The sequence below is a fragment of the Serinus canaria genome, chromosome Z, assembly GCF_022539315.1.
Source record: "Serinus canaria isolate serCan28SL12 chromosome Z, serCan2020, whole genome shotgun sequence".
Lineage (NCBI taxonomy): Eukaryota > Metazoa > Chordata > Aves > Passeriformes > Fringillidae > Serinus > Serinus canaria.
Window position 1 is genome coordinate 68,521,769 of NC_066343.1, and position 18,264 is coordinate 68,540,032.

An 18,264-nucleotide genomic window follows, 5' to 3' on the forward strand; every position below is an offset into this window, starting at 1 on the left:
CCAGTGAAATGGTGGCAGAACTTCCATTGGCTTCCATAGGGTCACAGTTCCACCCCAATATATACTTAAAATTACTGCAGTCTGATTTTGCTCCTCTGCTCAGTGAGGTTTTAAATCTTGCACAGCTACTTGCAGTTCTTGCCACAATGGTTAGAAAGTCAATGAAAGCTCACAGTTCAGTAACTAAATGACAAGGTAAGAAACTTTGGAATCATAAAAAGGGTATAAATGCTTGACCTAAAACTATGCAGATCTCCCAATGACTGTACAACTGAAGCAAAAAGTTGATTTATTATCTGGCAGGCTGGGAATTTGGACTGAGCTTGCAAAAAAGACAGGCTGCTAATGGTGGTAGACTTAGCAGCTGTATGGTGGTGGGGTTCCTTTTCCCTTAAGCCATGCCCCTTAAAATTGTTTTGTAGTTATTTAATAGTCACAAAGTTGTAGGGTGAGGTAGTCCCAGGTTTGCTGAAAGTGTGCTAGGAAGAAGAGATGAAAAGTGGGAAAGAAATCAAAACTGAGGAGCAGCACTGAGACTGGCAGAGAAGAGGTGCAGGACTATACCATGACTTACATATGCAACCCTTTGTCAGAGGCTTTAGTACATTATAAAAGAAAAGGCACAATTTTGAAGATGATTCATTGGATTAGAGTTTGCTTTGAGGGGAAGGATGCTTGGGGACAAACTTGTAAGAGTAAAAAAATTGAAAAGAAAGGCTATTAAGGCAGGAGATGTAGGGGAATGAAGTATGGCAGAAAAGATGATGACACCTTAGTTTTGGCCCAGAACAATAGAGGGTGAAGATCTTGCTGAAGATGTGCTGTGATGATAGAGTGCTTAAAAGGAATAAAAGCTAAGTGTGCTCTGAAGTGCAAAGTTGTTATGCAATATCACAGCAGAATCAGGGCCCCAGGTGCTGTACATACACTAAGGTTCATTTTCTGATCTGAAGAGCTTTCAGATTTGATGACACAGAAACGGCTGTGTGGGAGGGGAGAGAAGGACAATACAAACAGAGTGATTGCAGAAGGTGGTTGTTAAACTCTGTGGTAGTTACCTGGTTCTGTAATTTCTCTCTTTTGTACAAAAACTTCATTCTAAATTATTCTTCTGCCACTGGCAGATCTGATTTAAAAGGTTTCTTTACTTCCCAGCACTCATGTTGTAGTTCACCCTCCCCCTTCCGAATTATTACAACCTCTGTTATGCCATTTCAGCTGCAGCCTGCAGCCATACCTTGAAAGAAATGATCTGTGGTGTTTCTTATTCTTGGTAGTTAGTTAGTTAGTTAGTTAGTTAGTTAGTTAGTTAGTTAGTTAGTTAGTTAGTTAGTTAGTTAGTTAGTTAGTTAGTTAGTTAGTTAGTTAGTTAGTTAGTTAGTATTTAACTACTAAAAACACACAGAGACAAAAACAATGAAACAGCACTTTAAATTGTATTTGGCAGGTTGGTAACAGGGCAACAGGGTCTGAGTCCAGTGGGGAAATAACAAAGGCTGAGTTACCAGCAGCAAAGAGGTAGGATAACTGGATGGGGAGCATTGAGATGGGGATGTGCAAAGGTGAGGAAAGCAGGTGTTGGTCTCCGAGGAGCAAGTAAGTGAAAATGTCCTGCTTGTGCAGCAAGGAGGAATGAAAGCAGCAGTAACTCTTGTTTCAGTAATGACAGCTGCTTGGATGCTACCATAGGTGAAGCCAGGATGAAAACTGGGAGGAAAAAAAAAATCTCTTTATCAGCCCTGCCATAGGGCTCAAGTTTTTTCAGATGCTGTTGCTGGATCTGGTGTCCTTTAGAGCACTGGCTCTTGTGTACCATACTGGAGAGGGAGGCTTATCCCAGAACACAGCCAAGCACAGCACATTTCAGTTAGCAGACATGTGATACTGCTACTCAATTCTGCTACTTCTCTCCAAATTCTCCTGTGAAAGGGCTGTAATCTCCGATGCTGCTTTCCACACGATTTGGTGATAATTGTTAGCAACACCAGAAAACAAGGCATTGAATTCACTGCTCTGCAAGACCTATAGGTAAGGGAGGGACCTGTGGAGCAAGGAAGCAGCAGCAGAAGGGCTGAATGTGCACAGACAAGCATTGTGTGAGTGCTGGAGGGAGCTGATCTCCTCTCTGTTTCTGTGCAGCCCCTCTAGAGGATATGGTGCTTATTTCTGGGTAGTTGCTTACTGGAAAAAAAAATGTCCAAGATGGAAGGAGAGTGGCAAAATCTGTTGCAATGCTGGAGGTATTGATTTATGAGAGAATATTGAAATACGTGTGGCTCATTTAAATTTTGACTGAGACTAGAGCAGAACAAAAAAATGTAGCATTGTTTAAATACTTAAGGTGTATATGCATCAAAAAAAGAAGACTGATTTCTCCGTACTATGCCAGATCTTTAGTCATAACTAATAGGGTGAAGTTTGGAGGAAGAAAACCCTCTTTGTTTGGGTTACTATCAGAAAGATGTTCTTATTCATTACACATACCTTTCCCTCCCACCAAACTCTGAAGCAAAGATTCATGGGACATTTGTGACACTTCCCATACTCTTCTGTTCTCCTTAATGGTATGTTATATGTTTCCCTCTTTTGACTGTGTGCTCTTTTGGAGAGAGGAGTGCTCTTACAAGTGGTACTAGAGTTGGTCCCCCTGATCCTGATCAAGGCCCTTTAGGTTATACCGTGGCCCATAAATAAGTAATAATGGTAATGATAGCGTGAGATATATTTGGCTGTGGAATGGCTTCCCAAGGAGAGCAGAGAGAGGCTGATTGTTAGCAACAAATGTGAGGAAGCACACTGCAGGGAGCAGTTCTGTCAGCAGGGAGAGGGCTGGATGGTCTAATAAGTCTTTTCCTTTTCTAGGTTATGATTCTGTGAATACTGCCTCGGAGAGCTCTCTAAAAGTCTCTGATAGTGTAAGCTCTCTATTACGTGGGTGTGGGTTTTACAGCACTCCAGGAGGCTCTTGCTGAGGACACTGTATAAATATATTCTGTTTTACATTGTATGATATATTTTAAATGAAAGACTCAGATCTTTTTTTAATTGCTTTGAAATATTCTGCAGTCTGATCTTTTTATTTAAGAACTAAGAAATTCTGAAATGCTTTTGGAAGATACCGACCTGTTGCATGTGAGAAGCATGTCTCCACCGGGATTTGTTTTAAATACATATAGTATTGTTAAATTTGCACCCTCCTGTATCCCACAGCGAAGTAAGTATCTGCTCTGAGTTCCAGCCTGTTTGAAAATAAAATGGGAATCTCGGGCTGTCACAGTCCCTTTGTCTCTAATTCTCAATTTAATCTTGTTCCTTCTCTTGATGTTTCAGCCTCATGAATTGTCCTTCACTGTGTTGTTGTTTCTTTCAGTTTTGGTGACTTGACATTCAGTACATGGGAATATCCCCTCAGGGTGTGTTTTGGTCACTGAAGGTGCAGTTCAGGCATGAAAGACAAGCTCCCTTATCCTGATGTATGGCCTTTCAGGGAATGACTGCAAAATCAGCTTCTCTTTCTCAGCTTTCTTTTCCTACCCACTCTGTAATGTTCATTGACATATTCATCTCAGGTTTCCTGCGCCAAATAGCCTGCTGGTTAAGACTTGGATTATTCTCAAAGAGCAGGGAACGGGGAAGGAAGAATCTGAGGTATCAGCTCAGCCCTATGGATTTTCAAAAGGCTTTTGCCAATGTTCCACACCAAAAGTTGCTAAAGAAATCAAGTTTCTAGGATTAGAGGACAATTCCTTCTAGGGATTTACTGGTGATTAAATGATAGCAAGCAAAGTGACTTAATATTAATTTTTTAGAGTTGGCAGAGGGATTCCCCCAGGAACTCACTGGACTGGTTCTTCATCAGTGACCTGGAGTGAGAAGTGAACAGCAAAATGTCCTGGGTGACCTAATAAATTCATGTGTTTCGATATTAAGTTCTTTCAGGTAGCCCAATAATATGTCAGTAGCAAACAACTCCAAAAAAGCAAATCAAAACAGAGTGAATGAAACTGTAATTGACCTGGGGAAGAGTCATCAACACCATGCCTACCTGATACTGAACTCAGAGTATGTGGTTAGGATTTGTGGAGTTCAAACTTTCTGGAATTTCTCAACAGCTTGTGGATACATAGATCTTGCTGTACCCACATTTTGATTCTGCTTGGTCTTTGCCTCTCTAAAAAGCTGTAGTGGAAGCTAGGAAAGGTGCACAGAACAATTCATTTGATCAGCAGGATGAAGCAATTTAAGGAGAGACCAAGAAGCATGACTTAGGATAGGAAAAGACTGAGAAAATTATCAGTGGTGCAAAATTGTGAAGGTGGCGGATAAATTGAATGTGCAGCTGTTTTTTACCAGATTTAACCACATGAAAGAGACTTAACTGCAGTCAGTCCTTAAGGCAAAACCAGAAAGTTATTAAAACAGAAAACAAACTTATGTCTGTCAACTGCAGTGAATTTCCTGAGCTTGCTGTCACAGGATGTGTTGGAAACTGCAGGTTCAAAAAAACATTAGGCAAATTTATGGACAGTGGCTTGGTACATGGATGTTGAAAGGACAAGCCATGGAGATAATTTCTCATCCCTTATGCAGTAATTGTGGATGCCAGACTAAAAGATGGCAGGAAGTGCTTAGGACCCTTTAATTTGGGTTGAGTTCTTCCCTTCACATGTAGAGCTTGGGTTAGCTTGGGTGTGGGCGATTAGCTGTTTCTTCCATATAACCCCAGGCTGTATCACTAGTGTGGTGTCTTCATGTTTCAGGTAGTTTGACTGCTCAGGCCACTTTTTATGTGCATCTGTTTTTTCTCTGCTTTTATTTGCCCTGTTTGTTCCAGTCAAACAGTGATTTGATATTTGCTCTATCATAACAATAAACTGTTTAATTTTCTGTAAAATGGGTCTGTTCCCTATCCCTTGAATGCGGTTTTAGCTGTATTTAGCATTTGTAAAGTGCTTGGGGGCAGGTGGTGTTTTATGAATACAAAATAGTGTTACATTTTGTACTTAGGCACAATACTGTACCGTAATTCAAAGGCAATTCATGTAACATTAGTAAATCACTTTGAACTTTATGTTGAAAATATAAGCAGTAGTATAAAAATAAACATTTTATTTCCTCTGGTATATACAGTTAAATAAAGTAAGCCTATACAGCTACAAAACTGTATTGCCAGAATGCTTTGTTAAAATGCCATCACCTTGCAAAGAGACATTCCATGTGTTTCCTACATGTTTATGGTTGAAGAATAAATTTTCAGAGACTGTAAATGAAAAGATGTCTCTAAATACAGTGATCAAATATTATCTGACACTGCTTGTTTAAAGAAATATACATATATTTTACTGCCAGAGTATTTATTACTCTAATAAGTTTAGTTATTTTGTCTCATAAGGAGATTCCCACTCCTCCAAATATCAAACTTGTTGAAGTTGTGCTGGTTTTTTTCAGGAAGGAACAAATGGTATTAATAGCTAAATTGGACTGTATGATATGAAAATACAATAGTGTAGTTTAAAAATTGGACAGTGTGTAAGAAATATAATATATTTTACTAGCAGAGAGAAATAGACAAACATTAAAAATCCATTGGCATATCCCAGATGTCTAAATAAATAAACATTACTGTTCAGGCAGTTGAGGCAAGCAGGCCTTCAAGAGCACTGTTCTTTCTAATATCCTGCACAGTTATGTGTTCTGTGCATCACTCTTGCATAACCTGACCATTTTTTATATACTGTACATTGTGGGACTGTCTGAGCTCTGACTGCCCTGTAGGTTTTATCAGGAGGAATACCAAGTAGTTTCAGGTGATTTCTCACCAACCATCCTGGGCATAAGTGCTCTTATGGTTCACAGAGCATCAGCGGTATTTGTGTGGTTGTCATAAAAATATGAAAGCCTTTCTTCCCATTCAGTTAGGAAACATGGGACAAAGCAAGATTCACCTGTAGGTGTTCAGAGAGCTGTATTCCTGCTTCATGAGCAGTGAAAAAGACTCACTGTGGAAAGAGGGATTTAGGTCTGTGCCATCTTGTGTTTATTTTTGTTTTCCTTTTTAAAATGTGAATGGTTAATGATCTGTTCTGAATCATAATTGTTTATGATATTTCCTGTTTTCTTAGTGATAGACTGAAAAACGCTTCTTACATAAAGAGCTATAAACTCTACTAGATACTTATTTAATTAAGAGCCAATGCTGAGAGTTTCTAATAAAATTTGCAAAATGGTTTTAGAGACTGAGGAGACAAAATTCTAGCAGCCTGTTTTAGTAATGCAGAGGAGATGAAGGGAATGCTTTTACAGCACTGTGCAATACCTGACCAGGGTGGATTTTGCTACCCAGGTGGCAGTTCTGCTCTGACCCAACTGGACCAGCTTGATCCCAGTTGTACCGGCCTCCCAGACTGTGCATCTCTGTGCTGCTCTGTGAGCTGTATTTGGAGTTTTATGTGGCTCATTAAAAGCAAAGGTGAAAGTTCTTCATTGAAAGAAGATCTTCAAAGCTTACGGTGGTCTAGTCTCCCCTACTCTTATCTCTCTTCTCTTGCTTATGGCCCTGCCTTCCCTCTGCTTTGTACAGTTCTTAGTGTTCTGTGTCCTACTGAATTTTTTTGAGACTTTAGAAGATTGCTTTCACCAAACTTTATCTATCTAAACAGTTAGACTTCTAATGCAAACTTGTAGACCTTAGAAATTTTCTTCTCCCATGATGAAACATGCAGGCTTTCAAGCTCATTAAAGTTAGATGAAAAAGTATACATGGGAGAAGTGTCAAAAAAAAAGAGATTATTTTTCAGTCTGTTGCAGAGATGCTGTGAGAGACTGGACTATTAATGATTAATGACTCATAACATTTGCCCATTTGTGGAGGTGCCAGGGTGCTTTGCGGAGACCAGGTTTGCATCTCTCGAGGGAGGATGTGAGTTTTTGGGTGTACATATGCTAGTCTGAACATGAGACAGAAGACGTGAGCTATCACAGCCTGGATTCTGCAAGGCGAGATGGTGCTTCTTACTATGCTAATTGCTCTTCCTTACATAACTCCCTCAGTTGTTAAACTGCCCTCTTCCCCCCAGGGAAGATCTGATGGAGCATTATTGGCTCAAATGTGAGGCAATCCCTGAGAAGGGATCATAAATTATCAAAGACTCCCTAAGTGCCCCCAGACTAATTTCTGGGTCCTCCCACTCAGGGGAGGTACCTGGGCATTCCCACCAAGCCTGAGTATATTTTAACCCATTGGACTATGTGACGTTTCATTTTAGTCCACTCTAAGAGATCCATTAAGAAGAACCTGGGTTACACTCCCTTTGCTCACTGACCTTCCCGCACGCTGGCAAATGTACCAAAAATTGAGGACAGACTGAATTATCACCACCCTTAAAGGGACAGTTGCCCACGCCATTTTTGTTTTGTTGAGAGGGCAAATCCTATCAAAGAAAGTGTGCATAAGCACCAGCACTGATGGGACATTTGGTTGCTTGGTTGAACATCTATACGTGAGGAATTTGTGTATGTGGCTTAAAGTTCAGTGCTGGTACTTCTTGAATGTTTGGGATTTTTTTCTCCCTGGAATCAGTAACAATATAAGGAGACCCTTGGCCATTAGTTTCCTTTAAAAGAGCATTCACTGGTCACAAGCCAAGTTTGCCAAATCAGTTTTCCTGTTTGAAATGTTCTGATTCTTGTGTGGGTGATCCTGTAACTTTGACTTCACTGAAGCCATTAAGCATAATAAGAATAAGAATAAGAATAAGAATAAGAATAAGAATAAGAATAAGAATAAGAATAAGAATGCCTTTTTTAACTTATTTGTTTTATTCAAGTCATGCAAAGAATACATACCCTGGTTTTAGAGAAAATTGGATGCAAGCATTCCGACTGTGCCTTTTTAAATATTAGGTTAAAAATAAATGGTGAGAAAATTGTCTTTGCAAGTTTCACACCATTCTAGGTGTACTCTGTTGCCTCCAGCCAGATGCTGTCTGATGTTACTTAGACGAACCTGGCAAACCATTGTCCTGGGATTAAACACTAAATACCTGCAAGGAGCATTCTCTTTATCAGATAGTGCTCTGTTAGCAGAGTTCATTCACTTTATTGCATATATAACTATGGTGTCAAATAGACTGATTTACAACACCTGGTCTTTTACATAATCTTTGCTATTTGCTGTGCTTGTAATCTGCCAAATCATTTAGCCTTCCTGATAGCAGAAATGCTGTAAAACTTAGATAAACTTGCAGAAGAAATGAACTCGAAGGTACTGCTGAAATCTAGGGCCTGCACATTTGCTGTAAATGCACTGGCTGGTTTGGTTTCCCGTTCCTAATCTGTGATTGCATGTGGCTGCTGGACAAATTGAAATTTTATGATAGCACTACCGTCAGAGGAGATAAACATTCGTATGCTAGACTAGATTAATCTAAAAAGAAGTTTTAGGTGTGGCTAATGAAAGCAGTGTGTGTGTTAACTGGGTTTCTTTGGGGTTCAAACCATATGTGTGTATCTATATAGAGTCTAGTCTTAAACTTTCTCTATGTGAAAAATCCCATATATCTCTGCGCTAGTACTTGCTATCAGTGCAGCTCATTCCATTTTATGTTGGAGATATCTTTGAGGAGTTTCAGTTTTTAAAGGGTACTTTCTGAATGCTAGTACAAACAACAGATTTCTCTAAAATGATCTGGTTTGGCTACCCAAAACTCCACATCCTTCTGAACTTTTTCATTAGGGTAACTAAAAGACATCACTTAGGGTTAAAAGACATTTCTTAGGGTTAGCCACGAACAAGACCCAGTTGAAACAAAAGCTGTATTTTTTCATTTTGAGTCACTCATATTTTGCTACTTAGATAATAGAAGGACAAGCTTAAAATGTGGAAAAGAAATTTGCAAATTAGCTTTTTGATTGTGAGATTAAGTCTAACACATCTGCAGGAAAATAAAACAATCTGTAGTCAAACAGGAGAGAGCCCTGTGAGGCAGTACTGTTAAGTCAGACTGTATTAGAAATGACGCTGACCATCAGATTGGAAGAAACAATAAAAATTGAAAGAAATAGCTTTTATAGCATAACTTCAGTAGTCACCATTAACATTGGTATTAACCCATCAGTGCCACTGCTAACTCCTTTGAGCTGAGGGAGTGGTTCTGTGTCTCACATAACAATGAGTTACCTTGTCATGGGCGAAATAACTTGTCATGTCAGGCAATGGAATGGGCTTCCTGGGAGGGCGGTGGAGTCATCATCCCTGGTGGCTTTTAGGAAATGACCACATGTGGCACCCGGTGCTCTGGTCTGGTTAGCAGGGCAGTGACCAGCCAAACGTTGGACTCGATGGTCTTGGAGGTCTTTTTCAGTCTAAGTGATTCTGTGACAGTGTTCTGATGATGGATGGGACGTAGCACTTACTTGTGGAGATCAAGAAGGGTGTTTTTCATGGCATGGCTAGTTCAGGGTAGGAAAACCTTTTACCTGCTGCTGCTGTACAAGGCTGCTGGACAGCACAGGTGGGGGTCTGCCTTTAGGAGGTACATAGGCCTCTGCTAATCTCTCACATCCATAAGCTGCTGTAGATGTTTGTTCTTATGGATTTTTCATCCCATCTCAGTTGAGAAACCTCCCACAGCTGTCTTAGTTGCTTAGTCTTTCTAGGTTCTTACGGTCACAAAAGTAAAAACAGAGGCTTTTCCCAAAGAAGAGGACAGCTTGAGGTGTTTCCTCATGCTATAGATGAACTGTTTGCTTACAAGAGAGATACCTGATGGATCCAATCACCTATGCTGATAGTTACATTTGGGTGAACAATGTGAATAATGTTTTGTGCATGGAAGCCTTTGAATGTGCGAATCACTTCTGGGTTGGGAACATAAGGCAGGTTGGTGCTAACAACAGCATGGAACAAAGGGACTTTGGGGTAAAACTCTGGAGTGATATCTCTTACATATCACTGAGAGATCGCTGAAGAACAGGCTCCCTAGGGAAGCAGTGGAAATGGTATTAAGACATTTAAAATTGGACAGGAGGAAATATATTGTAATGATCAATCCTGTGCTGGTATTTAGATCAAGTCTTGTCTCCTGTGAATATTAATAGAAAGTCCCTGTCTCAGTACCTGCCATTATTCAGTGAGCATTACCAGATCACATTGGCTTGCAACCTTCCTTCATGTCTGTACTTGCTCTTAAAGGACAGCCTGAGTGATGCTTATCACCTTTGCCTTTTCTCTTGGTGCCTCAAGTGTTGATTTTGTATTGCCTTGCTTAGATTCTATTCCTTCAGTGCTTCCACCTGACTCTCTATGGTGACAGACACCATATAGTACACAGAGATTTACAGGAAGCACATGCAGTTTGTGGTAATAATAATAATAATAATAATAAAGTCTCCTGCTGTTTTCAAATCCCTGAGAAACTAAATCAAGTGTAGAGGTCTATTAAAAAAAAAAAAAAAAAAAAAAAAAGAGTGCAGCATGTGTATAAGTCACTTTACCATTACTGGTGGGGGTCTGCCTTGTTGCCTTGTTTGGTGTATTTGGCTGTCATCTCTCTGAGGTCTGTTTTCCGTCTCCGGAGTGCAACTAAGACATTACACACCTCAAATGAAAAAGCTGATGAAACAACCTAAAATAACCTGAGCACCCATGCTTTGCTTGCCTTTTTTTCAGTACCTCTGTGTTGTCATTACTGACAGGAGTCCATACAGCAAAATTTGTTCTGTTCCAGTGGTCCCTGTCAAACAAATCTAGGTCTGGTCTGATTTATGGAGGCAGGAAAACTGGATTCAATTCCTGCATGGTGCTGTGATCTTAACAGAGCTCTGTTTTCTTGGTGTGTTTCTGTAGGTACCAAGCCTCTCTTCTTGACCTGGTGGAGGCTATGAACCCAATATCAGCTCCAGGACAGCTCTGCTGGGAACCTTGTGACAGGAACAAACCGCACATGCCCTGCTGTGCAAGAAACAGGCTGTCCTCGTCTTGGTGCCAGAGCCCCTGCAGCCCCAGGAGCAGAGCAGATGAGCTGGAGGAGAGTCGGCTCCTCGAGGATATCTTCTTCATTTGACACTACTCCTTGGTCTACACCTACTCTGAAATTGTTTGAGTGATCACTGCTTGTTTTCCCTCTTCTAAAATGTAGCTAATTAGCATCCAGGTTCATTTTGGATTTAGTGATCATGATGCAAGTATATTGTTGGGGTACGCCAATCAGAAAGTGTTAACTTTTCCTAAACCTTTCATGTGCCAAGTAATCAATTTACAATGCATTTTTTTAAAATCTACAACATTTTCTAATACATTGAAGTCACAGTTTTGCTAGACTTATATCGGGAGTATATTTCATTATTGATTTTTTTCACTCTAAAGCAGTTTGCAAGAACTGCCTAACATTCAACAACCAGCATGTTCAAAGTAGATTATTTTCTAATTAAACAAGTCTGTTTAAAACCTGGCATATTATAAAGGTACAAGCACTTTAGTACTTTTTCACTGATTTTATGATCTACTTTTTCCTTCAACATTCTGATATTTAACACACTGAGTTTTTAGGGGATATATTGTAAGCTCAACTCTACAGTGTCTGATAATGTTAATAGATGATTTTGCAGGTTGATGTACTAGGCACAGGTTTGAATTATATTCCTCTTTAAATCAGCGCTATTTGACAGAGTTTATGTGCTGGGTAATGTAACCCTGAAACAGCAGAAGAGAGTCGGACATCATAGAGATCCAAAACCTATTTGATGTACTTTTCAAGATGAAATACATAGTAGTGCTAGTATAAGAGCAGTTTTAAGAAATTTTCACTAACTTGCACTATTTTGATACTGCATCCAGGCTCCATTGTAAATAAGACAAATCAGTAATTATTTCCACTAGCAGCTCACAATGCACACTTTCCTGCCAGCTTTAATTATTCATGCTGTATCTATTTCAGTTTATTTAAATGCATTTCCATCTACTGCATGTACTTGGTTATTTAAAGAAATGTGCCGAATTGGTAAAAATGACTGCACATTACAGGATTAATGGTCATTTTCTCCACAATGCAGTGTTCATATTTTATTGTAACAGTAGCCACCGGCATGTGTTCCTAGAAATATGAGACTAAAATACTCATTTTGCACAATAAAATTGCAGCAAGGGAAAGGTAGAATTGATCCAGTATGGGCAAGTTCTAGGCCATTTGCTCCCAAACACCACTTCATGGGCCAGTACTGCTTTTCAGACAGTCTCTTCAGGCAACCCTGCTTATCTTAATGGCTGGGTTGAGTTGCTCTACTGATGCTTGGGGTATGGTGCTGCCTGCCTCCCCACACTGCTCCTGTGCAATGTGTGATGCTCTGTGAGGTGGATCTCAGATGAGATCACTGCAGCCCCCGGCAGCACCGTGCTCCGTCAGTGAAACAAAAGGAGAGTGAAGGGGAAGAAGAACCTCAGGTTACTCTGGGCTGCTTCATTCAGGCCAAGTCTTAATCACAAATTAGGTGATATCCTTTCTGTGCATCCCAGCTGAATTTTAAAAGCTGCTTGGAGGAGTTTAAAGGAGGAAAGCAGCATTGCTGGACCAGAAAACTACTGCTGTGGAAAGTCACTGCATAGTCTGTCCTGCTTTTAGTGAGGTATTACAGTTTTATGGAATATGTCCATCTGCTGTTGAATGTCCCTCTTGTTCTACTCCCTGAGCCTGTGAAGGCCCAGGTTTCTGCTAGGAGCCCCAAAGATGTATTCAGTGCCCTGGCCCAAGTAGAGCAGATGGGAACATAAATTTTTTGTTCTGTTGGCTGAGTAGTCTGCTGCTTAAATAGAGCAGGAAAAAGGAGGAGAAAGCAGAGAAAAATATATAAGGACCAGCAGAAAATTTGGGGATAACCATCACATAGATCTTAGAGTTTGGGGTTGTTTCATGGTGTTTTTTTAGCTTTCGTGGTGTTTTTTTTAAGTGTTGGCATTTATAGAGAAACAGTTCTCTGATTTCAGTCCAATTGCTTCTTGTCTCGTTTCCAGTTTGACTGAAACTTTAATTGCCTTTTCTGATAAATGCTAACTGACCTTTCAAAACAGCAAAAAATACATGTATATTTCTTGAAAGGTGCCTTTGTGTTGAGAGCACTCCATGGGAGCATTCTGTTCTTTGATTCTTTTGTGGGTGCCAATATTTAACTGCTTTGGTATTTCTTGTGATAACTTAAAAAATCTGAAGGTGACTTTTGGCTTGAATCTATATTTTTTGGTTGTAGCTCTTTTTAAAAGGACATTGTCAGGGTTGTAGGCTCTATGCTGAAGGTGCTGTCAGTCAGACCTATACAGGGGGCCTATACACCTTTGTGAATCAAAGTTTTCTAGTAAAAGATGGTTGAAACGCCTGATGGGTGAAGAGCTGTATGCTTTAACTCTCTATGAGATGTGGACAAAAGAAACAAAAGCTATTAATTTCATAGACCCTGTGGAAAGTAATTTTTTATAAAGCTGGCTTTTGCTCTAGTTATCAGCAGTACATTAGGAATAGTGTTTAGCAGTCAGTGCAAGCAAAGATATTTTGCCATGAGGCACTACAAAGTTGAAGTTATTAAAACATTTATAGCCTTAGAAAAAAAAATCAATGATTGTCAAATAGGAAAGGACAAAATCAGTAGTTGGTACTGGGAGGGGAATTGTTTTCCATCTGCTAAAACAGTAGAGGAAATGCAAAAATTAAACTAGCAAAAGCAATGACGTGACAGTGTCCTTTTAAGTTTGGGCTTCTATATTGGGAGCTGCTGCTGGGGAGTTGGTCCAGCATAGACAGTTTGTCCAGAGTGTTCCCAGTGAATATCCTTCAGCTACACATCAGGCTGTTTTCCATGAGGCTTTGTGGAGTAATATGACTGCTGCTAAGGCTCCTACCCACGCCTTCAGTTTGTGTCCTTCCCACATGGTTTGTGCACATACACTTGCTGGCTGTTTGTGTAGTTACTGCTTTTGTGCACCTTGCACATCACAGACCTGTAATAATCACACCCTTTTCATTTCTAGCCTTTCCTGTCTTGCTGTTGAATCCCGTCTTGAGCACGTATTTATATATGTATGTGAAGTCTTAATCTAATAAATTATCTGGGGGTTTAATTTATTCTTCTAGACTTTTATTTGGCTTATCTTCTGATTTTTGTCCAGCTCAGGTGTCAATACTGCCATTGACAATGTGTTCTACTTCCCACAACATCACATCATATTATGTTGTGAGTCCTCAGTTTGCTAAGACACATGAAGAATTTGTTTTAGCCTTCTCTTCCTCTCCAGGACATGAGTCTTATTGTTGAGAAGGAGCAAGGCTTCCTTTGGAGCATGAAATAAGAGAAAGGTCTCAAAATACAAAGGAGAAGAGAATTGAAGTCAGCAGCATGCTTTGGGACAAAAAAGTGAATTAAAGAGTAAGGAAAAAGTATGGAGGTGAAGGCAAGAAAGGACAAAGATGCAAGGCAGATAACTGTACCAAAGGTGGAGATGAAGTGGGAGTGAGCCAGAGGGCAGGGATGAGTTGTTAAACTAGAATAGGCTGGTGAAGGACAATTCTGTGCTTGTAGCTTAAAGTGAGAAATGTGTTCAAACACTGGTTCCCATAAGGGCCTTATGACTCCACACCCTTTTCCAAATCATGTTGCTGCTTTTGACAAGCTGCTGTCCTAGGCATGCTTAGCAAATGAGGGAAAGTAGGAAATTACCTTGACCTAACTTTAGCATCTCCTCTTTAGGGCAGCTGGACAGGGAGGCCAGAGCACATGAAGAGCAACTGTGCAGAACCCAGGAATAACCCAGGGCATGGACTGAACTTAATTGCTTGCAAGGGATGGTGACTTAGATGACTGAAGAATAGGAGACTGGAGAGCAATAATCAGAATAAACAAAGTTTGCAGTGATCCAATGAGCCGTGGAGGTTTGGTGTTAAGGAAGGAGAGAAACGAGCTTAGCTGCACGTCGGGGAGATTGAGCCTGAGATATCCAGAAGACAGCCCTTGAAAGTGCATGTGAGCCTGGGGTTAAACTCGAGAAGCTGCAGCAGAGATTTTCTCAAATATGACCTCCAGGCTGTGTTTGAATTTGTACCATCTGTGGGGGAGAGAGCACAGCCTGGTTAGTTAGAAACCTCCTTTTTCACTGTTACTAAATTTATGAAATTGTGTGCTAATTAGTGTATGATTTATAAATTTACATAACTGCATGCTACATAAGACAACACAGAATATTGAATGAGGTGATTTAAACCAGCAAAAGCAATGTAGTCTGCTCTGACTGGGTGGCTTTCCTCTGGAAAATGCTTCTCCCTATCCAGACCTGCTCCCTGCATCATTGGAAGTCTTCTGCTCACAGTGACAATAAATGTTTTACAATATTGTGACTCCATGTAACTGAGAGACATCTAGCTTGGGGATCTCTGGCATAGCTGTGCTGCAGAGCTTTCATGGTGATCCCTGACTAGGGTGTTTGAAAGCAGAATTCAGCTAAAAAGCAGCAAGAAACCCAACTTGCTGTGGCCAGTGTTGGTCCTTGAGGACTCCTGCATTTGTTAACAGGGGGTGGAAGAGCATCCCAGCTGCAGGAAAAGGATGGGCTGGGGGGGAAGTGGATATGTTTCCCAGCTCCAGGGAAGCCAGCTTGCCTCCCTTCACAGGGTTCTGTGGGTTCTGTGCTGAACTGTGTTTAGCACCACATCTCAGAGGGGCTGTGACCTATATCAGTGCCCACAGCAGAAGGCACTGGAGGTATCCACCAAAATATTACTGTGAACTGTAATCTGTAAGAGCAGAAACATATGGGCCAAATGTTCCTATTGAACAGAAGCTGAGGCTCTCAGGCTTCATGTATTCTGAGGTTTGAACGGAGGCTTGAAACTCAGAAACTCAGGTGTCACTAATAGGTGAGGTCTTGACATTTGTGAGGTGAGAGATGCCCAGGTGGTCCAGCAGATGACCTAATCCATGAGCTGCAGTGAGAGCCTAGTTTCCTTGGTTCAAGATTCATCCTGAGTATATAAAACAAAATAATTTTCACTCAGAGCATGCAATAACCAGTGTGAGTTCATTCTTTCAGGTCTCCTGTCTGCAGAAAAGAGGAAAGTAAAAAGCTGAAAAAAAGGTAGATTTCCTAGTGCTTACTGGCAACTACATTAAAACCTTGAAGCATGGGTTTGATTAAAGTAGCTGCCCAAACACAAAGTGTTGAGTATTGTGAGCATTAAGAACAGAGTGGGAACTCCTCTCCTCCACCTGATAATGAAGGAAAGGACAAGATTAATTCACAGACAGAAAATCTAGTTCATTCTTGAATTAGAGATGACTACGAGAAAGTTGCATTGAAATTTTAAAAGTGCCTTGTCAAAATCTTCCAGCATGCAATTATTCTTGCTTCTACAAAACTGCCTGATTTGGAGGCTGAGGTTATCTACCTGAATCTCCAGCTGCTGAATATTGTTGTGCCTCTAGAAGCATGATTACAAAGTTGCCATGTAGCCAGACTGAGTACCCCAAAGGCTCCTGGTCAAGCCTTCTCTTTGTTGAGGCCTTGTGTCCTCAAGTCTTTTTTTCTGGATGATTTGGAGGGCAAGTTTCTGAACTTTGTATAGCATTTATGCATCTTGAAAGGTTTACACTAGAGCAGGATACCCAGTTCCAGTGCTGCTGATGTGAAATGGTGACAGTGTGGCCTCATTTCTGTACAACCTTTCCTTTTTGCCACTTTCAGAAGCATTTTTTTTTTTTTTTAATGTGTTGGGCTGATTACCAGGTTTGGTAGCATTTCAGATCATGGTTCTGTTTCCTGAAGCAGGAATTGTGTAAGAAGTGAAACCAGGAGGCCCTGTTAAATTTAGAAAAATTGAGGAGGAAAGAATAATGTGAAGTGGAAATACCAAGCAGGAAAGAAAAACATCGCAGGACTCAGTTTAGGACAGAGCATGAACTTGTGGGAGCAGAACCTGTGAACTCAGACACCTTGATAACAGTCTGGCAGACACATTCTTGATGGGATGGGGGAGACCGAGACAGCACAAACTCTCAGAAGGAGAAGAGGGAACAAAGCACAAGGCAGTGATAGCAACAAAAACAGACCAAAAGACTTTTAAGCTGCAGGTGGGGAGGCAATGACATCTCTGAATTGCAGAGGAAATGGCTCCTTGTCAGTGGAGTTGGTGCCCCTCTATTTGCACTTGTGCCTTTAGCACAGGGATCTCATTACCAGAGAGCTTACTGGCAGATTGGAGAGATCGCAGTGAGGAGTAATAAAAATGATCAGGGACTGCTATAATTGACATAATGAGGAAACAAGATGAGAAGAGTCAGATATTTATAGCATGGGTGAGAGAGACAATTAAAAGGTGGGGTGGGAGATGGACTGGATGACCTGAAAGCCTTGTCTGCTTCTAATAACTCCTTGTCGTCTGCTGAACAGAGGACTTGAATTTACCGAGGCTGTCAATCTGACTCTTAACAGCCCTAACTTCCTGTGTTGAAAAGCTCAGGTGGGTGTACTCTGGCTGTATTGGCACTGTCAGGATGTCACTGGTGCTGTACTTTGCTTAAAAAAGTAGTCATCACCCATGTTGTGGAAAAAAATTGACATGCTGACAGTAAAGAGAAAAAAATTAGGCCTTCATAAAGTAAAAAGCCATAGAAAACCTTGCTGAGGGAAAGGGCTGACTGGGAAGGGCTGCCTGGTTGTTCAGCTGATGATGCCAAGCTCTTTCTGCTGCCTGGAGGGTGGCCTGTGGAGAAGGAAGGTCCATGGGGAGGGAGGAGATGTGAGAATTTTTCTCTGTGAGCTGGCACCCAGCTGTGCATGCAGCTGAACAAAACCACTGCTCCCCAGGATGCACAGATGTGCGCAGGCTGTTGTCCCCAACAGCTGCTGAGCTCCACAGACAGCTCTTGGAGCAAGTTATGGGCCAGGCAAAAGCCTGCCAGTCCCACTGATGGCTACAGCCACGTGTGGGGTTTTGCTTCCCTTCCTAGTTCATTCATGTGTCTTCCTGCACTGGGGCCAGGGTCAGTGTCCAGGCAGTTTTTTATAGCTCCAGTGTTTGCTCTGGACTTGGGAGACTGCAGCAGGATTGGAGGCAGCCAAGCTGGAGACATCTCAGCTCCTGGGCTGCCGTCAAATTAAAACACTGCTTTGGAAAGCAACGGGGCTGTGTGTGTTGGAGGCACTTTGGGGAAATATCAGAGCGGTGCTTGCTGAGTCTGGTGGCGGAGTAACCGCTCTGTTTTAATGATACCTGTGTGCAAAGGCCACAG

At 41.1% G+C, this 18,264-nt stretch overlaps 1 protein-coding gene across 1 annotated transcript in view; it reads left to right on the forward strand.

The window, feature by feature from the left end:
• The window catches only part of KIAA1328 (KIAA1328 ortholog), a 171,602-nt gene extending 157,493 nt beyond the window's left edge, over positions 1 to 14,109 (forward strand). The window contains exon 11 of the mRNA XM_018920086.3: positions 10,847 to 14,109. Within this exon, the coding sequence (XP_018775631.3) occupies positions 10,847 to 11,063 (217 nt within the window). The 3' untranslated portion in view covers positions 11,064 to 14,109. The remainder of the gene's footprint in view (positions 1 to 10,846) is intronic.
• Positions 14,110 to 18,264: the final 4,155 nt, after the last annotated feature.